The 23,925-nt window shown below is 40.4% G+C and overlaps 1 protein-coding gene across 9 annotated transcripts in view; it reads right to left on the bottom strand.

The window, feature by feature from the left end:
* LOC478670 (LIM domain containing preferred translocation partner in lipoma) overlaps positions 1–23,925 on the bottom strand; it is a 603,162-nt gene that overhangs the window by 357,711 nt on the left and 221,526 nt on the right. For all 9 annotated transcript variants that reach the window (XM_038583676.1, XM_038583674.1, XM_038583673.1 and 6 more), the window contains one exon: positions 18,709–18,821. In XM_038583676.1, the coding sequence (XP_038439604.1) occupies positions 18,709–18,821 (113 nt within the window). The remainder of the gene's footprint in view (positions 1–18,708; positions 18,822–23,925) is intronic.

Genomic DNA, 23,925 nt, shown 5'->3' with positions numbered 1-23,925 from the left:
TGCAAGCTCTGGCACTTTCCATAACACCAAGCCAGCGATGCAAAAGAGGCAGGTCTTCCCTTCAAGCATCAAATTGTGATTATCCTATCAGGTTACTATATATTAGGTCATGGCTGTACTACAGTTAACAAACCAAACTCCAATCATCTTTTTCATCTTCCACTTCCCCATATAGTACAGTTTTCATTCATTTTTCCAGAAATATTGATATTGCCCCATTGATATGAAGGACAAAAATTTAAACAAAAAAGGAAATGAATGGTTCTCTGCCCTCCAAGTGCTTACAGTTGCATTAGAAAGGTTTGCTTATCCACAAATAATTGAATCATGGAGCTGAATACAGGCAGGTAAGTATTAAAGTATATGAAACCCAAATGCTAGAACACAAAAACAGAGAAATCAGAAAAGGCTGCATGGACTCAGAGAGAACTGAGAAGATCTGGAATGGAGAAAAGATATTTCAAGATATTTACCACAGGAGCATAAAGACATCAGAGGAGCACTGAGCCTGTACTAGCATTTGGCAAATACAAATGTTCTTTTAGGTAAAAATAAAGGAAGATCAGGCTCAAACGATTGGCTGTGGTCAGAAAGTGCAGGTGTGCAAGCTCTGCAAGGCGGGCGCTTGGCCCACATCCAGAGCATAGACCTACAAAGGGTAAGCACATCCCTGTGATGAAGGAGAAGGCGGGCAGGGGTGGTTGTATCTAGGGACGCAGTGTTGATGTGGGAACAAACACATGGTATGAATCACATATATTTTAGGCGGTGCACAGACAACTTACATTAACGACGCTCCTAGCAGGAATTCCTATTTTTATAAAAAAAAAAAAAAAAAAAAGTTTGCCATTGATAAAAAGTAAGTATGGGACTATATCAGGAAGCTGTTGATTTCACCTTAATTGGGAATGAGTGTGAATCCACAAGCTGGCACGCAGTTATGTGTCCACCCTCGGAAATACAAGTTAACAGCGATCTATGCAAAGGAGGACTTCCCTAAACAGAAAGCAGGAGGGGCATGCAGTAAGGGACCATGCTGTCCCAAGCTTCACCATTCTCATCTCTACTTTAAAACTGAGTGATGGGCACTGAGGGGGGCACTTGAGGGGATGAGCACGGGGTGTTATGCTATATGTTGGCAAATCGAACTCCAATAAAAAATATATATACAAAAATAATAATAAAAGACTTTTTTGACTTTGGAATTCTGCTCATGCCTTGCCTCAGGCTTTCCCAAGAAATGTTTCCTTTTTCACAGAAGAATCAAGCAATAACCAAACCGACAGCATTTACTTAGCAATAGTGCCGTACCCACTCTAAAGAACCAGGACAGGGGTGCCTGGGTGACTCAGCAGCTGAGCAGCTGCCTTCAGTTCCGGGCATGATCCCGGGGTCCTGGGATGGAGTCCCACACAGGGCTCCACACAGGGAGCCTGCTTCTCCCTCTGCCTATGTCTCTGCCTCTCTCTCTCTGTGTCTCTCATGAATAAATAAATAAATAAAGTCTTTAAAAAAAAAAAAAAAGAAAGAAAGAACGAGGACAAGTAAACAAGGAATAAGGAAAATCAGAATTGGCCATTCCTACCTTTCCTCCCTGACCCCCACTATTCTGGTGTGAACTTTTTTCTTTACGACATATTCCACTTTAACCAATTCTAGGGGTTCTGTTCCCATCTGGAGTTCAAAGTAGAACTTGGGCAGAACCCAGATCCTTACCTGGATTTAAATCAAAAGGACTGAAAGTGGTGAGATGTCTTTGACCAAGTCACGTCCCTTCTCAAGTTTTATGCCCTCTTACAAAAATAGGGCAATTAAATAATACAAACCCCATAGGGAACATTCTGAAAACCCAGTGGGATGAAGTCTGGGAATGGCATGTCCAGCAGAATGGCAAATGCACTGTAGGTTTTCTATAGACACCAGCTGGCTGTGTGTCCTGTAAGTGAGAAGCTTACAGAATTATATTAGGTGAGTTCTAGGAGAGCCTACAAATAATAAACGAAATGCTGTGGTCTCAGAGTGTGGCTAGATTTTGGTGGCTGAAGATGGCTAGGATTCGGATTGTGAAGGGAAGCTGAGCCTCTTCTAAGGACAAGGACATTTCAGACACTCATTCAAAGGAAAAATTCTTAGTCCCTTCCCCACATTTACCAAATCAGAACCTTGGGGAGCAGGGCCTAGCAGTGTGCATTTGACAAGCCTTTCATTCCCTCGCCGCCCCCCCCCCCCATTCTTTTTCACATTAAATTTGAAATCTGCTGGCCTTGAATTTGGTTGCCTGGTGCTAATGCAGTGCTAACAATAACTGGAACAATTTAATTAAAATCCCACAACTCTGAACGCATTGAAGGAGAATTCTTTACTAATGTATTCTAACCCAGTTCCCGGGGACAGGGAAAATGCTTGTCTCCCATCCGACAGCACTCTGTTCTCACCCACAGTGCCAACCGAGCAAACACAATCTCCTTCACTTCTCTTCATTTGTAGAAATGGCAACAGCACTTACCACCTCGAAGGGGTGCTATGAGTTCCCATTTATTGGTGTTTATAGAGTGTTCTGATAAATCAACAATAAGTTGGCATTATTCATAGCACCCTGTTGGAGCTTAATACATATTCAATTAAAAAACAATGACAACAATACAGCAATATCCACAATTAGCATTAATTACAGCACTGTATTCTTCTCACCCTGCTGCCACAATTTGATCTAGGCAAAGCTGTTTATGTCTAGAGATCGCATAGACCCTCTCATTAATGAGGGCAATCTTTGCTCAGTGGCATCTGCATTTCCTCTAGTAAAGTTCACATCACACTTGTCTCAGACAATTTTTCAGGGGATCCTCCTTATCTGGCAAACTCTAGGACCAGAGGCAAATCATTGTTCCCTGAAGAAAGGCAGGATGCTACAAACATCTGGGAATGCTCTGTTTCCCATACCTTCTCTCTCCAAATGGCTCTAAACTCCAGGTCTCCTTTGCCAGGGTGGTGACCACTGCCCCAGTGATTCAGGCCCTCATCTGCTTCATTAGCCTCCTGCAGGTGACTACCATTCCCACTTCCCCCAAGTAGAGTCCTGCTATATTGTAGAAATCCGTCTGATTAGGGATCATCAAGGAATGTCACTCTCCTTCTAAAGGTTATCGTTCCCTGGATAACTACCCTCGGGATTGGGAAAATCCCCAAAGCTGTCATCTAAACTACTGAAGAGGGATGCCTGGTGGCTCAGTGGTTGAGCATCTGCCTTTGGTTCAGGCCATGATCCTGGGGTCCTGGGATTGAGTCCTACATCAGGCTCTCTGCAGGGAGTCTGCTTCTCTCTCTTCCTGTGTCTCTGCCTCTCTCTGTGTGTCTCTCATGAATAAATAAATAAAATCTAAAAATAAACAAACTACTGAAGAGAAGTAATCCATCTATTTGAACTAGGGGAGTGGCAGCAAGCCCCTCAGGGAATTTGTACCAAAGAAAGAGCAGAGAGAGAGACAGTGAGAAACACTCAGGCAGAAGGAATAGCTATGTCTATGTAGTTCAGGGTTCAACTTTCTCCAGAGGACATTTGGAAGCCAGCCGTACCAGCCACTGATCAAGAAGGCCTGTCACCATCCCCTCCCCCTCCTTCTCTGCTGGACTCTCCAGGGCACCACAACACATCTTGCTGACCTAGGTTTTGCTGACTCCAGTCTCCTACTCTGCATGAGCCTTTGACATGCATAGTTGAGGTTGAGGAATCTGTGCCTAGTGGGTTTGAGGTTTCATCAAGAGAAAAAGAAGGAACTTCTGTGATTTCACTGAGTAACTATTTTCACTACAAAAAATTCCCATATTTATTTTTCCCCTTTTTGAAATGGCACTGAGGAAATGCATGCCAGACTGCCATGAACAGGGGCTGTACTTTCCAAACAGTAGCAAGGACTAAAAATAGAAAAGCTTGATTTGCTCAAGATGTATATAACTTCCTCTCCCACTTCCTTTCCCCACCACCCTGAGCCAGTACACAGAAGTGGTACATGTCAAACAGTTTTGTTTGTTTACAACAGCATCAAAAGCATCAAAAGAGTGATAGGCCTATGTATAGTGCATATTCCATAGATGTTTCCAGAAAATGCCAATTGCCAAGACAAAGAAATGAATGAATGAATCATTCAATCCACACATATCAACCAGATATTTCTCAATGAGATAAGCACCATGGGTGATACAGGAATATGAACTGTGACCCAGCTTTCAGGCCATTTCTAAAAGGGGAATGAACAAGAGTATAATAGAATGTGTTTAGGACTTTGAGTCTAGAACACTGCATCTGGGGTTGGGGCCAGATCTCATACTAACTGTGTCACTTGGGTGGTTCACTTAAAAAAAAAAAAAAAATCTAGTACTCCCCTCATTTCCTCAACACAAGAAAGATGTGTTGGATTAGGACCCTTTCAAATCTGAGTCTCTAGGATTTGTGATGTTAAATAATTTCTACAGGTCTCTTCCATGTTATATTTTGATTCTGGCTTGGTAAAACACAGTTTGGAGGTAACATTAATGTATATGGTATTACATCAGTCCACAAAGAGAGATATATTAAATGTCAGAAAAATGAAACACCACTGACTGATTCATTGTAGCCATGATTATGAACTAGATACTACTAGATACTCTAGACTCCTTATCTTAATTAATCCTCAAAATAGCTTTGTAAAAGTGTGTCATTATTCCCCTTTTGCATGCGAAGATGGATAATGCAACTGGTAAGCAACAGAGCAGAGCTTCCTGGCACTAAACCCTGGGGTCATGTCACAGGACCACATTATCCAGTCAACAGAGTCAGAGAAAACAGAAGGAAGGGACTGGGGTGAGCTGGTGGTTATCAGAAGTTACGAGGAAGAAACTCAGATTTGAATGTGGCTGTTCAAAATGGGAAAGATTTCTGATCAGTTGAGAGATGATGGTATTTCAGGCAGCAAGAAAGATACAAAGAAAGTTAACTCAGCATGGGAAGCTGACAATGAGGACATCAGTCTCACAAGAGCAAAGACTTGGAAAGAGCACAGTGGGAGATGAGGTGTGCTGTAAAGGGTGAGGAAGAACATGGAATATTCTGCAAATCAACTAAGGAAAGAAATTTAATGTGGTAGACAATAACAAACCAAAGGAAGAAAATAACATTTTTTGAAGACTAATTGGCTAGGGATATGCAACTGGAATGAAAAATGACAATAACCTAAAAAGTAAAAATTAAGAAAAAAAAAGAATCAAAGCAATGAGCCTAGTGTGTTTTGGAGAGGGAAGATGTTAGGACAATGAATAGGAAAATGAAGACATGAGAGTAAAACTGAGAGTCCTTTTTGAACCAAAATATGAGATGTTGGTAACAAGTATATTAAAAAAAATTAAGACATACTAGCAATGACTGAAGTTTAGAATTTGGAAGAATAGAAAATATGATGGTACTTCTAACAGAGTGGAAGCCTTGGAGTAAGGCAACGAGTAGCTCTGGGACATACCAAATGTGAAGAGACAGAAGGTTTTCCTGTGGAAAAACTCACTGATTAATGGTGTAATAGCTGTCTAAGGAAAAAATTCATAACTGGTACAAGTCATTAAATAGAGATCAAAGGTGACTCTATTAGAGTTATGACTTCTACTGAGAGAAGACAGAAGGTCAAAAGAGAGAACCCTGAGTGGGCATCAAAACTTAGGGGGAGGTGAAAAAAGAAGAGGGATCTGGTACAGAGAAGAGAAAAGGAATCGTTGCAAATACAGCAGGGGAACTCAGGGACTTCTGTTTAGTGAAAACTGGGGGAGGAAGTGAGGAGGTTCACGTCAAGTGTTACCCGCCTGAAAGAGGTGGGGAAGACGTCAGAAAAAGAGTGATCATTGGAGGATCAGAGGAGGTGGCAAATGTGTACAAAGGGCCACTTCAGTAGAGTTGAAATGACTTTAGTTGATGCTAAGACTGTGGCTTATGTGCCAGTTTACAGAGAGAAACATGGCAGGCAAGGAGGGAAGGCTACGAGAGACTCTCATTTAATGAATCTGTAACTATGAAAATACCTCTCTGTAGTTGCCATGGCCCAAAACTGGTTTTTATCCCCACTGGGTCAGGAACAAATTGCTAAAGTGACACTATACAATTTTCAACAAGCGAAAAGGAAATGAAAACAATCCTCCAGGCACATTTCGACTTACAAAATGGCTTGATGTAAAATGATAATAAAAATGATGAACTCTCCTGAATGTGCATCGTGAAATACTCTTTGGCAGCCATGTTTTGTATTTACTTGTTTGACAGTCTCTTCCTGAAAGACAAAGCCTGAGTCAGCCAGGTACCCTAGGAAGCTCTGGGTCTCCCAAAATCAGAACCCTGACTCTTCAGTGCACCTGTAGCCAGTGACAGCTGCTTAGAAAATGGTTGGCCGTGTTCCTCTAAATACTCGCCATAACATCAACTCCAACACTGAAAGGTCATGCAGTAATTCATTGCTCTAAATGTGACGGTGATATAATTTCTAACAGAAAGAATTAAAGCTCAAGGATATTGAAACAATATTAGCCCCACCCCACAAAAGGACTTTTAAGATAAATACCTACTTTTTTAGACAGTGCTATTAAATGGGTTATTTCCATGTGATCATTTAAAAAATAAAACAAAACAAACACAGATGATAGGAAGCATCATACTAATTTATGGCAAAAGAAACTGAGATTTGGTTCTGAGGGATGGTCTGCTCCAAATTACATACCATCTTGATATATCATACACAGTTCAAACCAGAAGGTGGTTGTAGGGCAGACACAGACTGTTTAAAGCACTGGAAGAAATAATACAAATTATGGGAAAAGAAAGGGATCTGAGCACCTTCTATGCCTCTCTCTCTCTCTCTCTCTCTCTCTCTCTCTCTCTCTCCTCTTTTATTTTATGGAGAGGAGGGTCTTATTAACCAAATCCTTAACTTATCGTGTGAATCTTCCTGTCTTGTGTAATTTCTATTTCCCCTTTTAAAAAATGGCCATAGAAACAACTGATCTACCAGGAACCAATTTTACTTGTTTTCCACCATAATAAAAATTGTTATCCTTACTGAAGTTTATTGGTAAAACAATATAACAGCCAACAAAAAATTATGGAAAGAATTCCATTTTAAAGGTTTATAAATATCTTTCTCACATGTTAAAGATTTATTTATTTAAGAGGGGGGTGGAGGGAGAGGGAGAGAGATTCTCCAGCAGACTCCCACTGAGTCCAAGGCAGAGCTGGATCTCACCACCCTGAGATCACTACCTGAGCTGAAATCAACTGTCTGGCGCTTAATTGACTGAGCCCCCGCACATGCTCTTCTTCCCCATATTTTAATACCAAAGTACATTCATACAATCCATTAAGATACAGACTATGGGGGGGGGCGGTTCTGAAGACAATATTTCCATAGAGAATTCTACAACAGAACTCATAAGACGAAGAGCTTCCATGAGTATGTAGAGAGAAAATTGACAATTGGGATTTTGTGCCTTTCATCAGAAAAGATATAAAAAAAAAGTAACAATAAAGCAGTGATGGCTAGAGAGAGAGAAATGGACTGATAGGACTCAGGGTCTGATCCCTGCCTGGGACACTTAATACCATGGAAACCTGGAATATTACTTAGCTTCTCTGAGCCTGAGCTCCTTCACTTGCACAAAATGGAGATTATCTCTACTCTTCCCTTTTTGTAAGTTATTTAAAGGCTCAAGTGAGATCAAGTGGTATGAAAATCTTTTATTTCAAAACAAAACAAAAAAAACACTCTAAGTCAAGTTTGGAATTTACGGAATTTGCAGACCTGGGACAGATCACACTCACAAAACTTAACGACACAATAACGATAAGAATAGCAGGACCCCTCAAAACTGGTATAAGTATTGCATGCAATAATATATTGTAAATTATCTAGCAGGGGTGCATAAGTACTTCACTTCTCAATGGATCAAGTAAAATCAGTTATGCACAGAAAATCTTCCCAAAACATTGAGAGTTTCAAAAATAAAATCGGAGTTAATGCCCTAGGTTTTTGGTCTTGGCATCTTCCACTCCCTCTTTTACCCCTTCTTTCAGATCAAGTTGTTTTGTGCCCATGCTGAGTGGATTATGTAAATTACAAAGGAACTAAAGGATTTGTGAGCCCAACAGAGCCTCCTACCAAATCCACGGATAAGAAGAACATGGTATGATCTGTGAGGGGATTGTCAGAGAATATGCCAAAGGCTAGGATGGAAGATGTGCTTATTTCCACTAAAGAACTGCACAGAAAGCTATCTCAGTGGCCCCTGGCCACCAGCCATGAACACATATTGTTGATGACTTTGGCTGCTTTTTGAGAATTCAAAATGATCTGTCTTCTCTCATTTGTAAGGGAATTGGTAGTAAGCCAAAAGGCTTAAAAGTCCCCAAAATACATTTTGTTTTTGTTTTTGTCCATTTAAAAATAAATCACTGCTACCATGACACTTGTGAGATCTAAAAGAGTTGCCTCAACAACTTGGACCTTAATTTTTTATTAATCGGTTGAGATATATTTGTTTCTTTTTTTATATGTGAAAATCAGATAATATATTTTGTCAGTTATAAATCACTGTGAAGTTATAAAGAGGTGATATTTTATTACCAAAGCAGTAAATTTTAGAACTATAAGAGATCTAAAAAGTTTCGTTAATCCAAACATTCATTTTATAGAAGGAGTTTGTGGAAGTATTTCTTTAGCAAAAGACCCCAAATCCCCAAATAGAGAGGAGCAAGGAGTGGGGATACCGGTGAACCTTGGGGAAGCAAACCAAAGACAGTGACAACTGTTCTAGAACTCAGCACAGAGGCCAGCTGGCCCAGAATTGCCCAACAGTGATGACATCAACAGTAAACATTTACTAAGCACTGGGATATGTCAGGCACTTACAATATTCTCTATGCACATCATCTCTTTGAAACCTCACAGCAATCCAAAGAAGTGGGTTCAATAACTATACCCAGTTTACAGATGAGCAAACTGAAGTGTGGAAAGGTTAAGAGGGTGAGCCATACGCATACAGCTAGTGAGTGAGGGGCCAGGTGTCTGGACCCTGTGCTTACAGTCTTCGCCATCATACTGTATTATCCCTAAAGCTTGACTTGGTTTAGATGATGCAACAAGAGGGCTCTTCTGTGGTGAAGCCCTCGAGGGCAGGAGAGTGAGCTTGAGATAAAAAACAAAAGGTAGCAACACCTGACTTTAATAGCTGACTCTGAGCTGTCACAACAAGAAGGGTGAGGGGGTGGGGGAGCCTCTTGGGAAAGGATGTTTGGAGTATAGAATGTCATAACAGCAGTAAAATCACTTAGTGCGTTCATCCTTTCTAATAAAAAGTTCTTTGCCACATTCCCTGATGCTCCTGGTGACACAGTCATTGAGAAACTTGGATGAGGAAATGGGAAGGGAACCTATAAGCCAGGAGAACTCAACTAGAGCCCACCCCATAGCCTGCTGTTGCCTTACTTGGCATATATATGGCAAGCACAAATGGGGCTTTGCTACCCGCCTGTGGATCCTCATAGCTAATAAGCAGCCTTAAGGGCTGTAGTAGAGCTTGCTGGTCTGCTCTTGGTCTGTGTATCTCAGGGAAACCCTTTCACTGGCCTGTCTCCCCCAATTACATACAGAAGGTGAAGACCAGATGCAGATACCCACTCTGTGGTCACCATGCTGTTTAAAGGGCTATATATTCCTGATGGAGATAAAAGATAAAGTTTGGAGTACAAGATAGCTAGCTCTACCAGAACAGCAGATCCACAGCCACTCCCACCACATTCCCTCCCCTAAATTCAGGTGGAGGTAGCATTTGTGAGTCAGGAGCAGACTATAACAACAACAACAACAACAATGTAAAAATAAAGAAGCAAGGAATAAAGTTTCTTCCATATGACAGAAGTCCTGAAAAGAATACCAATAGGAAGAATGGAGAAGGAATCCAAAATCATAAAACAGGGGCTCTGTAAGAAAGAAAATGGCAAAAGAAAAGTTAACATGCTTTTTCCCAAATAACACAAGAAAATCCCTCTTGGCTAAATAAAAACTTGACTCCTCTGATCAAACAGACACACTGAATGCTGATTGGAAGGAAACATTGGGGTGAGGAGAGGGACCCGTATCAAGGCACAGGGCAGTGAAACCAGGACTCCCACAATAAGGCCAGCAGATCCAACAAAAAAAGTTCAAAAACTGGAAAAAGAATCAGACTGGAATCAGATTTCTCACTTGCAACAGTGAATGATATTAAAGTGATAGTACAGAAACCTGCATTGAATGCTGACAAGGGAAACTTGACTCTTGAATTCTACCTATGGCCAAACTTTCACTTAAATATAAAGGCAAAGATAAATAATTTTCAGATATATAAAAACTTAGGACCTAAGTCATCCATGTAAGCTTCCTCCCTGCCAAAAAAAAAAAAAAAAAAAATCACTTGATAAAGTACTAACGGCAGAGAAAAAAAAGAACATAAAACAATCAGGATGATAAATTCAAGAGAAACAGCAAACAAGACACACTGCAATAAACAAGTAAAAGTTGGAGGTTATCAATACTGTGGTGATACAATTTAATGTGAGAAATTATTCTTTAAAAAGAGGTTAAGTTATAAAGTTTAAAATATTACAGCACATTCTCCAAATTGTCTTACTAACCTAACTCTTTGGGTGCCTCAGGAAGGAGACCTCACATGGTAGAGGTACGAGTGCAGATATCATAATTTTTCCTTGATAGAGAAACATGATTGAAAATAGTTGATCTACACTGTTTGACTGGTTTACATTAGGAGACACAGCATATTAAAAAAAAATTACTAAGCATACTACAGCTTTGAAGAAATCACTAAGATTCTCGCTGGGAGAGGCAAAATGGGATGGACATTTCCACTGACTCAGAACAGACCAACTACAATTTCTTCACCTGTCTGCGGGCAAAGAACGTTTTCTGAAATAGGCAAATATGGCCAATTATTCCCTATAAAGAAGCTCAAAAGCTAGAGCAAACCTGACCTCCTTGGTTATCCTAACATCCAACAGCATCACTGGCCACAACCAATTTCCACACAGGACTCTTCTCATCCAGCAACTCCACAATCCTTCCCTATAGAAAGCACGCAAACGTCCTAGGTTACTTGAAGATGGTAGCAGCAGTGGTGATCGGGTTAATATGTATGAATGAGCATGTCTGTGTACATACACTCCATTATGGATCCCCAGGAAAATATTTACCTCTTTAAAAAGGTCCTTAAGAAATAAGCCACCTGGGTGGCTCAGTGGTTGAGCATCTGCCTTTGGCTCAGGTCATGATCCTGGGTCCTGGATGGAGCCCCCACAGGGAGCCTCCTTCTCCCTCTGCCTGTGTCTCTGCCTCTCTCTCTGTGTCTCTCATAAATAAATAAAATCAGAAAGAAAGAAAGAAAGAAAGAAAGAAAGAAAGAAAGAAAGAAAGAAAGAAAGAAAGAGAGAGAGAGAGAGAGAGAGAGAGAGAGAGAGAGGGAGGGAGGGAGGGAGGGAGGGAGGGAGGAAGAAAGAAAGAAAGAAAGAAAGAAAGAAAGAAAGAAAGAAAGAAAGAAAGAAAGAAAGAAAGAAAGAAAGAAAGAAAGAAAGAAAGAAAACTATGACATTCCATGAAAAAGGTTCAAATTGCTAAATGAAATATTGGAATACCCCCTACAGGCTCTAGACCTACTACTTTCAAAGAAGCATTTATGAGTGTAGATACCAAAAATATCTCTCTTGGCTCATCCAAATACCCAATGAGATGATGATTCAGAAAGAAAAGCAAATAGGAAACCTTTGAAATTCACTTGTAAAAAGTCACACTGACCAAAACCAAAGACCCACCAGTTCTGCTAACGACACACTGACCTACCAGTGCAGACCAGAACAGGAGGGGACAGTCATGAAGCTACTGCTGTCACCAGGGTCACAAACCACCCTGAACACCAACTAGGGTTTGCTAACCCAAGGCCCAGGAACAAGGTAAAGGGCCAGAAAGAAGCAGTCCTTTAATCTGTTCTCCTGGATCCAGATATTCCTGTATTCTCACTGGGCATAAAAGACAAGCACTTCCAAGTGGATTCGAGCTTCTGACTATTTTGGTTTTGTTCTAACAGGACCTCATGTTACCTCTACTCTTAGCCTTTCCAGCCTGGATCTCTTCTTCTACTCAGAATCCTCCTTCTGAGCACCCTATTAACAGGCAGTTGGAAGGACTGACTTCTAGAATAGGGTAGGCCAAAGCCATATAAAGCAAGTCCTGCTGCCTATATCTGTGGGTGCATGAAAGAACTTAGCCATGGCTGTGGATCTGAGTCTTCTGCGCCTACAAGTAAAAAAATCTGTTATTCCACCCCCATGACCCTGATAGTACTAGAGCAAGAGTCCCAAGACACAGAATCCAGTGCCAACTCTGTTAACACTACAGTAGACTTTAAAATTATTTTTAAAAAATAAATAAATAAATAAAAATAAAATAAAATTATTATTGATGTAAGTGGATAGCTGACAATAATACGCCATCCACCATACGCATAAATGAGCTCTGAAAATGTTTTTGTACAAGAAATGAACTGGCCGACAGACTGTTAAAGACCATAAATGATTTCAGAGGTATCCTTTCTTCCTTCTTTTTTCAATTAACTCTGGGAACTTCCCCAAACTCAGTGCACAGCTCATGAGACTCTGTTCTTACTTGGTCCTCAGAAAAGTCACCTCTTTCAGCAGCTCTTAATGTTCAACGTCTTGAGGCAGACTTCACTTAACCCTTCCCTGGCCTAACCATTCCTTTGCACATAAAGCATGCTCTAAGGGGGGAGGAAGAAAATCACTGGGAAGAAATCATAAAGAGACAAATTTCAGTTCCGTAAGATAAAGATTTTAACATAGGGAGTAACAGGCAACAGCATCACGGTCTGCTTATGAAGGTGGCGGGACCTGAGTGACGGCAGTCACATCTTGCCAGAATAAAGGGGGAGATGAAAACTCAAAGTATACAAATCCCTGGAGACTGGGTCAGAGAGAGAGAGAGAGAGAGAGAGAGAGGAGACATTAACAGGAGTCACAAAGAAAAGTCAAACATAGATGTCATAAAAAGTGGACATTAAATATCAGGCACCTGACCTCGAAGCCATCAGAAATCAGGAGACAAGTCCCGGAGGAGCTCAAGGAAGTGTACCAGGCAACTCAGAGCTGTCTGCATGGGGTTTCCCACCAACGCAACAGGTTATGCCTGCTGGTGTGTTAAAAGCACCACATGGCATCCAACAACAGATCTGGGGATGTCACCCTTATATTTAAAATATTAACAAACACTTGCAGTAAACTGTTGATGATTTCAGAATAAAGGGTGAAGTCTACAGTTTGGAATACAGGCCTATCACACTACTTTATGCTTTCCTTCAGTACTTTTATTTGTGTTACTTTATTGCTGAAAGATCTATTCCCTACCATGGGAAAATTAAGTCCCACCCAGCCATCAAAGTTCAGTTGGATTGAAACTGTTCCTAAGAATCCTTCTCCTAGATCTCCAGCCAGTTAATTTGTATCCCCCACCCTCTACCACACCTGAGGACCTGGACTGTACTTCTGATCAGAGCATGGTGACTAAGAAGTAATTTATGACGGAACACCTTAGTCTAAGAGCTGCGTATGTGTAAATCTCCCAAATGGGTTTCAGAGGTACAGCATGTGATCCATCATCTTCTTATCTTTCAACATCATCTCACCTACAATAGCCACCCATAAATATTTTGTTAAAAAAAAAAAAGAGGTCCAAACAAAAGAAACGGACTTGAACTATGATCTCTAATTCCCTTGTAAACCTGAAATTCTATGAGGCATTCTCCCCTGTGAAACTACTCTAAGCAATGCTATAGACCTGCCCAATAGTGGGCTGAAATAAGAAGAAATTACCAACTGTGGCATCAGATCAGAATAATGCTATACAGTCCCAAGGTCGAAACTCAGGGCACCAACCCATGATGCCATGTTCTAAGGCCACAATCCCTAGTTTTAGGGATGCCTGGGTGACTCAGCAGTTGAGCATCTGCATTTGGCCCAGGGGATGGTCCTGCAGTCCCGGGATGGAGTCCCACATAGGGCTCCCTGCATGGAGACTGTTTCTCCCTCTGCCTGTGTCTCTGCCTCTCTCTCTCTCTCTCTCTCTCTCTCTCTCTCTCTCTGTCTCTCATGAATAAATAAATAAAATATTTCTAAAAAAATCCCTAGTTTTAGGTGCCTGACTTACAGAAGGTATTCAATTTATAATGAATAAATGGAGACTAAATGAATGAATGAAGTAGCCACTAAATGGGTCACTCCAATCCTCACAGGTATTGAGGATTGATCCTGACAGAAAAGGAAAGATAAAGCCCTCATTTGTTTTCCAAGATTTATTCTTTTTCTAAAACAAAACAAAACAAAAACAATAATTCTCAATACGGGAATTTTTGACACTAAATATTTGCCTTTGGGGGAAAAAAGTGCACAGCAGGTGTCAAAAATTCAGAACACCAAAAAAATTCAGGGCACCAAGCAAAAGTCCAGCAGCATCTGATCCTTCCAAATAAAAGCATGTAATCCCCCCATCTGAACCTTATAGCCTTACAGGACTAAAGCAAAATCTTGTGCAATGTCATCTGTTACAACAGGAGGACAAATCCAGAAGTTAGTTTCTCAAGATCACATAAGGATTAGAGGATCCATACCTTCTAGAGTCTCAATTTCCCGCATTTGCAAACACAGGAAATTAATTCACTTAGCAAGTCCTTGAAGCGGCTTAACTAATGGCTGGCGTCAGGGTTGGACTGCATGATCTCTAAGGTCCCTTTGGCCCTGAAAACCTTAATAGTTCTTATAGTCAGACTTAGTAGACATTCTTTTGACTCAGACCTGAAAATTTGGCTGGAAACATAAACAGGCTTCTACATAAAAACACACACTTACCAGCTAGAATTTGGACTTGGGAACATGAGGTTTCACCACAGGTGACAGGAATAAGTGCAAAATCTTCTCTGGTAACTATATTAGTTTCAGCTCTAGTATAGTTCCTATTCCAAGGTGCTTCAAATTTGACCAGAGCAGGGCCAAGTCACTATCATGCTCACACAAGGGAAGGGTGTGCCGGTTTTCTTTTGAACTTGCCAACGATCTTCCATATATTCAAGAATAGCATGCCTCTCCTATCAGACCTGTCCTTTCCCATTTGGCAGTGGGTTATTGCCATTGCCATCGGTGTTATTTTTTTTTCCTTCCTTCTATTTTGCAAAAATCATAAGCCAACATGGCAACCAGTTTTTTATTTCCTTCCTTTTAAAAAACAAGGTCATGGAGGCACCTGGGTGGGTCCGTAGGTTAAGCATTTGCCTTCAGCTCAGGTAATGATCCCAGGGTCCTGGGATAGAGCCCCACATCAGTGCTCCCTGCTCAGTAGGGAGTCTTCTGCTCTCTCTCCCTGTGCCTCCTCCCCTCTGTTCATGCTCTCTCTCACTCTCTCAGTAAAATAAATAAAATCATATAAATAAATAAACAAACAAACAAATAACAAAGTCATGATTTTCCCATAGTTATCAGGACAAGGTCCATTGAGAAGAAAAGCATTTGTAATTTTAATGAAAGCTCCTGCTTGAATTTTTCTTAATTAAACCTTTTAGGGAAACCATATTACTATTGCTGTTGTTATTTTTATATACGAATAGTTATAAAATCAAAATATCTGGGGCAGTCTGGGTGGCTCAGTGGTTTAGCACCACCTTCAGCCCAGGGTGTGATCCTGGAGAACTGGGATCGAGTCCCACATTGGGCTCCCTTCATGGAGCCTGCTTCTCCTTCTGCCTGTGTCTCTACCTCTCTCTCTCTCTCTCTCTTTCTCTCTCTCTGTGTCTCTCATAAATAAATAAAATATTTAAAAAATATATCTGTATAGCCATTATAGCTTGGCAATTTCAAGTCCACCTGTATTTCATGTAGAGGTGGATAGTTACCTTACTTTCAATTATGAGAAAAACTGGATTTAGTGTGATCCGTTCAAAACCATGTAACTAGAGGGGAGCCTCTGTAACTAGGGGGTGCAGTCAGTTAAGCATACCAACATTTGGTTTCAGCTCAGATTGTGATCTCAGGGTCCTGGGATTAAGCCTTTTGTGAGACTCTGAGCTCAGCATAGTATCTGGTTGAGATTCTCTCTCTCTCTCTCCCTCTCCTTCTGCCCCTTCTCCCTGCATGCTCACTCTTTCTTTCTAAAATAAAAGAGTAAATATTTAAAACACACACACACATATAACTAGAGTAAGTTGTTCAACTAGCAGTCAAACACAAGTCCTCTGTCTCAAGGTCAAACAAGCTTTTTAGAACTGAAGATTTAAAATGCAAGAAAATAGTTTCCATTATATTCTAAGAGAGCAAATAGACTGAGTGAAGTTTTTAATTATGTAAATTCAATAATATGCAAAGAACAGCCTGGGACCAAATAAGAGCAAAGGTATATAAAAGACAAATTTAAGAGGTGCTTTTTTTTTTCCATTGTTAATAAAAAATGACTAAAAATAAGTAAAATTGATCATGTTATTTCTATTTGCCAGAGGACCTATCTGTTGCATGAAATATAGACTTTGCACGACTCCTATCCATTACTGGAATCTGAGCTTTGATTTTACTAGCTTCCTACATTTTATCAGCAAAGTTTTACAGGAAATTCAAGAATTTTGTAGGAAATCCATGACATATATATCTAAGACATAATTTTTTTTAATAGATTTAAAAGATCTAGGTGCCAAACTGAATTGGCGGTCACTGGTTATAACTGGAACTTAATAATTTTATCAATAGTACAAAAAGCTGGGCAGTCCAGGTGGCTCAGTGGTTTAGCACTGCCTTTGGCCCAGGGTTTGATCCTGGAGACCCAGGATCGAGTCCCACATCAGGCTCCCTGCATGGAGCCTGCTTCTCTCTCTGCCTGTGTCTCTGCGCCTCTCTCTCTCTCTCTCTCTCTCTCATGAATAAATAAATAAAATATTTTTAAAAATAGAAATAGATCTACCACATGATCCAGTAATTCCACTACTAGGTATTTGCCCAAAGAACATGAAAACACTAATTAAAAAAAAAAAAAAAAAAAAGTACAAAAAACTTTTTCTTTTTTTTAACCTTTTTTTTTTTTTAAGATTTTATTTATTTATTCATGAGAGACACAGAGAGAGGCAGAGACATAGGCAGAGAGAGAAGCAGACTCCTCACAGGGAGCCCAATGTGGGACTCGATCCCCAAACTGGGATCACGTCCTGAGCCAAAGGCAGAGATTCAACCGCTGAGCCACCCAGGTGTTCCAGAAAAAGCTTCTTCCATTAGGTTCTCCTATATGAAAATATACTCCTAAAAACTCAACATGGTTTACTCCTGTCCCCTGCTCAAATCATTGCTTAGGTGTCCCCCTCTCAGCAAAGGCTCTGGACCACCTTTCCTCCAACCCAGAGCCCTGATCTCATCCCAATGCACTTTGTATCAATGTAGGCATTTTGTTTCTATCAACCAGTTTCACTAACCTGTGGGTTTCAGGAGGGCAGGACCTTGTCTTTTTGCTATAGAATTCCTAGTGCTATAAAGGTATACACACAGGCACACGGAATATTTGCTGAATTAATGAATCATTTCTTCCTTTGTCTCTCCCAACCTAAAATTTAGGAGAAGGAAAGCCAGACAGTGGACTAAACCATTTAGGCAGTCCCCATGGCTTTTCCTCTCTAAAACTTACTATGGGAAATTGTAAATATATATCAAGGTAAACCAAATAACAGAATCAACCTCCATGCACTCAAGAATTACCAACTCATAACTAATCTTTCTTTCACCTTTTTTCTCACACATTAGCCCTTTACTCTTATTTTGAGGCAAATGCCAGACACCATTAATTTCCTTCCCAAATATATTGACGTTTCACTAAAAGATAAGGACTGGGTTCTTTTCTATATTATCTATAGTAACATCATCACCCATAAAACACAACAATAATTCTATAACTTTGTTATTTAGGTTTCTTTCCTGATATGAATAGTATTTAGTTGCCCAAATGCTGGCATCTGGTCACCAGTGGCTCTACATGATCAAAGGCTAAGTACTTCCATTGTTGCTTCTGATTCCAACCCTGAGTTACTTACAATCAACACTCTCTGGAGCACAAGACTTGTATATAATCAATACATACTGTAATATGCATCCTTGACCTCACTCAGAAAAGAATACCCCAAGAATGTTTGCTGGTGCTTAGGGTAGAAAGATGTGGCTGACCGATTAGGACCCATGGTGACCAATCAGAACCTTAAAATACCACTCTTATTCATGTAGAATGTACTGTTTGTGGATAGAGAAACAAAGCAATAAAAAAAGCATGCTTGGGTCCCCAGGATAAACAAGAAAATGTGGAATTCAGAACTGACACTCCTAAAAAAAAAATGGCTTGCAGTTTCAAAACAAAATTAGTAGGTAAAAGGATTTCCGGAGCTTCAGAATGCAAGCCAGCAGAACTCTGAGAAGCTTCAGCTGGGGATGTTGCATTAAAGTACCTTAGCTCTCTGTGAGTTGTAAAGCTTTCTTTAGGCTCCGGATAAATGTTTATCCACCACAGAAACGATCACTGAATTCATGAGCTCCCTAGCATGGCCTATTAATATGACTTCAACCACAGATCTTACCTGTGCCCTGAAAGTACCTTCATCAAGAGGTGGTGGAGGAGGGAAGTTTCCAGGGCTGGATGGAAGAGCACCAGGATCATCTAGAGGTGGAGGGGGGGGCGGCAGAAAATCACCTACAGAAAGGAAATACACACATGAAGTTACTAGAGATGCAACTGTATAGCTCTCTTGCTCTCTCTCTCTTTTAAGATTTTATTTATTTATTCATGAGAGACACAGAGGGAGGAAGAGACACAGGCAGAGGGAGAAGCCAACTCCCCACTGAGCAGGGAGACTGATGTGGGACTTGATCCCACGACCCTGGGATCACGGCCTGAGCCAAAGGCAGATGCTCAACCCCCGAGCCACCCAGGTGTCCCTGTATAGCTCTCTCTTTTTTTTTTAAGATTTTATTTATTTATTCATGAGAGAGGGAGAGAGAGAGAGAAGGCACAGACACAGGCAGAGGGAGAAGCAGGCTCCGTGCAGGGAGCCTGATGTGGGACTCGATCCCAGGCTCCAGGATCAGGACCTGGACCCAAGGCGGCGCTAAACCGCTGAGCCACCCAGGCTGCCCTGTATAGCTCTCTTAAAACACATACATTTGCTGCCATTTTACTGCTTTCTCATTGGCCTTGACATATAATTTTTTGTCTTGTGGAGCAATTACTCCCTATTCTAGCTCTCTTCAGTTTAATTAGTAGTCTTAATTTTGAGAAGAATGAGGACCAGAGTTGCTTCTCAGAAGTGACATAAAAGCTGGTCTAAAGGGGTCAGGTATACTTAGCCAAAATAGGGAAGGTGTTTGGGGGCAGGGAGTAGATTGCTGAGGTGTGTAAAACTTGGTACTTATCTTCAGTAATGTTTTAATCAAGTAGAAGAGGAAAAAAATATGTACCTAAATAAAGACCATACAAGATAAAATATAGTAAGATGGAGAAACAAGCTCTTCTGGGAGCTAAGATAAAGGAAAGCTCATGTCTAGGTGGAGGAACCAAGGAAGGCTTCACCACAGCATGAAAATGGTACCTGAACATTCTGATATGGACAGCAAGCCTACTTGGCAGAAAGACCAGCAACAGAGGCATAAAACTTACTATGGGAAATTGTAAATATATATCAAGGTAAACCAAATAACAGAATCAACCTGTATTTAGAGGCATAGGTTAAAATAATTTAGGGCCTGGAGAATAAGGAGCAAGTTATTAAGATAGCATAAATATAGGAATGTAAAATCATACTAATAGGTAATAAAAATCCGTGCAGTGACAACAAAAAACTTTTAAGTATGTTGCACGTCTGGTCAGTAGTTTAAATTTTATCATGTACACAGTGGGGAGCCACCAAGCATTTCTGAGAAAAAAAAAAAAAAACTTGGTTGCAAAATGATTTAGTAAAGACTAATCTAGAAGTACATGGAGGAGAGATTAGGAGAAATTAGAATAAAAAACATCTGATTTTGAAATCTATATACAATCCAGGCAGGAAGTTATGAGGAGTTAGCATATCAAGAAACCTCAAGATCACTGACCAAACAGGACAGCATACTAATGTTATGCTGTTGTAAGAGAGAGCATCTAATCTCTAAGATTTGAGGTGCAGATATAGGACTAAGAGCTCTATGGCTTTACGGCATGGAATTTTTTAAAAATACTTTGCAAAAAATCCTATTAGGAAAAGGAAATTTCCTTTTTTTAAAAAAAAATTCTCTATTTGTCTCTTTCTAAAAATAGTATTTAAATAATAATAAATAATATTTGTAGATAAGTAGCTTTTCTTTGCATTTTAGATGCTCAATACTTAATGGGAAGGCAGCAGGTTCTATCACTCAGTGAGCTGCTTTGGGATAATACCAAAATATTATGACGTAGGCCTTCAATAAAAAAGAATCTAAACGGCATAGTGGAAGGATGGTGGCTTGGATTCATTGTTCTGATACACCTTGGAGATGGTTCACTTGGGCCCTTTTTGCCCTATAAATAATAGTCTTAGAGTTGGAAGAGTAGCTGTTCAACCTAGCTCCCCACTATATTTAGGCTACCAACCAGTCAACACTGTATTTAGAGTATTGTGCTTTATGGACCCATACTATACACCAATCACTGCTAAGATTTTTAAAGGTTACCACTTAGTCCTCCAACCCTCTGTGCTGATTGTTCTCAAATGTTAGAGGACACTAGGATCTCAGAAAGATCTAGTTAAACACAGATGGCTGTGTCCCACCCCCAGAGCTCCTGATTCTGTAGGTCCAGGATGGGGTTTTAGAATGTGCATTTCTAATAAACACCCAGGTGATGCTGATGCTATTGGTCCTGGAACCACACTTGAGAACCACTGCATTTAAGTAAAGTATTACCTTAGTCCTATTTTTAGACCCCATAGGATTAGAAAGGTTAAATGACTTAGATCACATAGAAACATTTCTGTTTCTCTTACCTTTTTGGGTGTGCATATATGGAGACATGTTTTATCCATATCCTTATTAGGGTCATAAATCTCATAAACCTTCAATAACTCTACTCAGTGGTTCTAAACACTAGCTACTTACTAGAATCACCAAGAAAGTGTATCTAAAAATGCCGATGTCCAAATTCCAACGCACATCAATTTAATCAGGATCTTGGGAATGGGGGAAAGAAAATAGGGAGGAGGGGTCAGGTGCCAGTACTCCTTTAAAACCCAAATGAGTCTAATGGGCAGTCAGAATCAAGAAATTAACTTAGCCTTCCTTTGATCAAATACCGCACTAAAAAATATTTAACACTTGTTAAATAAAAAAGAATTGTCACCAAGTTCTTTTCTGCCTTGAAACGTCAGAACATATGAAAAGAACCCTCACAATGAGATCTTAAGTCATCAGCATAGGAGGTCTAGGCTGATGGAGGCTGGTGCTACCAAATTCTAGTGCACAGCCTAATTTTCTGGTTCGAATGTTCTCTCTGGACCTATGTCTTCTTCATACCTAATTTAAAAGAGATTTCTGAGCTCCTTCTTATACATTACCACGTTTTATTGTCACAGAGACTGCTGAAGCATTGAACAGGCTCCCTGCAGAGAACCTGGTGCAGGACTCGATCCCAGGACCCTGGGATCACGACCTGAGCCAAAGGCAGATGCTCAACTACTGAGCCATCCAAGGCTCCCTCCTGCCTATATTTTTAACACGAAAATTGAATATAAAGTGAGGCACAGGCTGACGACAGTCTTGGAAGGGTGAAACTACACAAAAGACTGACATATTGTATTTTTAAAAGAAATAACTTAAAAACAACAAACATCAAAAAAAAAAAAAAAAAAAAAAAAAAAAAAAAAAAAAAAAAAAAAAAAAACAACAAACATCTAGACTGTCTATTCCAGGTGAATATTAGATTAAGATTTTTTAAAAGCCCTAGTAATAAGCTCATAATTATCACATAATTTTCAGTTTTTCAAGCTTGACCATCATAGGCCTCTTCCTTCATGCTTCGGAGTGCATCTCACATTTTAAAATGGTGTGGAGGAGCAGGTAAACGTCTAAAAAACAGACACACACATGATGAAGGATAGAAAATGGGTCCAAAAAAGGGGGCGGGGAGAAAATGGGTCCTTTGGAGGGAAACAACTAGTTGAGATAGCTAGAACGAAAAGCTCTTAATTACCTTAAATCAGACTAAGAACTGTTTCGAGAATTCTGATTTATGGTTCACCATTTTAACACATTAAGCAAAGGAAAATGCTTCTTAGTTGCAGGAAAAATAAGTCCACTTGAGAGAGAAGGCAAATTTCCATGTTTAAGGAAGAGGGCAAAATAGAAAGAACAAAAGAACAAAGTGCATGTGGTATGTGTGTCTGTGTCTCTGAACTTGCTGGGGGAGTGGGATCCTTTCCATTCTCACAGTTTTTTTCAAACAATGAGAAAGCACCGGGCTTAGAAACTCAGGTACCTGGGTGGTTCAGTGAGTTAAAGGTCTGCCTTTGGTTCAGGTCATGATCGCGGGATCCTGGGATCCAATCCAGCACCATGGTTGGTGGGTGGGGGGGGGGGCTCCTTGCTTGGCAGGGAGTTTCTCCCTCTCCCTCTGGCTCACCCCCCACTCATCTCTCTCTCTCTCTCTCTCTCTAATAAATAAAATACTAAAAAAGAGAGAGAAAGAAGCAGCTCAGGTGGTGATTCGCCTAGAGAAAAACATCCGAAGAGAATCAGCTGCAGTAACTTGCAACTAGCAATGCTAAGCTGTAAACCTTCACATTAGTGCATGGCCTGTCCTCCTCCCCACTTGCCAGGGAAATCCAAATGGAACTTTTAGGCACTGTGAGTTAACGGGGCATTGAATAAATCAAGCAGGCAAGCCAAAAACAAACACACCATCAGGAAACTGCAACAATTCAGGGATACATAAAATCTAAGATAGAAACATTTAGTTTTAGAAGAAGGAGGGTAGTTCCAGCCACATGCCTACAAACTTGGTTTCCTCCTTACCCTTTTCCTCACCATCCAAAGCCTACCCACATACAAAATACATTTAGCCCTTGCCTGCCAGGTAAAACTCCGTATCATCGCAAAGAATTCTGCAAATATTCAAAAGATTTTTGCTTTGTGCCAGACGTAGCACCATGAGGCAGCTAAAGAGTGAGTGGTGTAAAAGTACATATTCTTGACTCTTAAATACTCTTTATGCCAACTCACTGCCATAAAATAGCCTGTAATGCATGGCATTAATTTGAAAAGCAAGTGAAGCAAATCTGCCAAGAACCCAGGCATGCATACTTTCTGCAGCTACCCTTGCTAGTCTAGGAGTTCAAAGGTGGTAGCACCGAGAAGTAGATATGGCTACATGCTGGGAGTTGAGTTTTCACCCACTACAGTTGCCCTAGGAACATGGTTTGGGCATGTATGAAAGGCATCTACCTACCTGCATGAAGAGCTCACTTATCTCTTTATAAAATAAAAGCCCCCATCAGCAGGGAAAAATAACAAGAATTTATTAGCAAAGGAGGTGATAAATGAGTAGTTAATATGTGATTGTAGTGAAAAAGCACAAGGGAATAATTAACTCAGATCATAAGTGAAGTCTGAATTAATTTACTGCACTTAAAAAAAAAAAGCACCGTTCTTTTCCTTCTTCAAGCATATCCATGTACAGCTAGCTGCACATGGGAAGAAGGAGAGTAGTTCCATACACAGGGATTCACACAGCAGCCCCTTTTGTGCCTCGTACACAGTTCAGATCTATCACAGCATCTATAATACCTGGTTGC

This window comes from Canis lupus, chromosome 34, assembly GCF_011100685.1.
Source record: "Canis lupus familiaris isolate Mischka breed German Shepherd chromosome 34, alternate assembly UU_Cfam_GSD_1.0, whole genome shotgun sequence".
NCBI classification, from domain to species: domain Eukaryota; kingdom Metazoa; phylum Chordata; class Mammalia; order Carnivora; family Canidae; genus Canis; species Canis lupus.
Note: the sequence above shows the minus strand (reverse complement) of the source record. Positions and strands in the feature narration are given on the sequence as shown.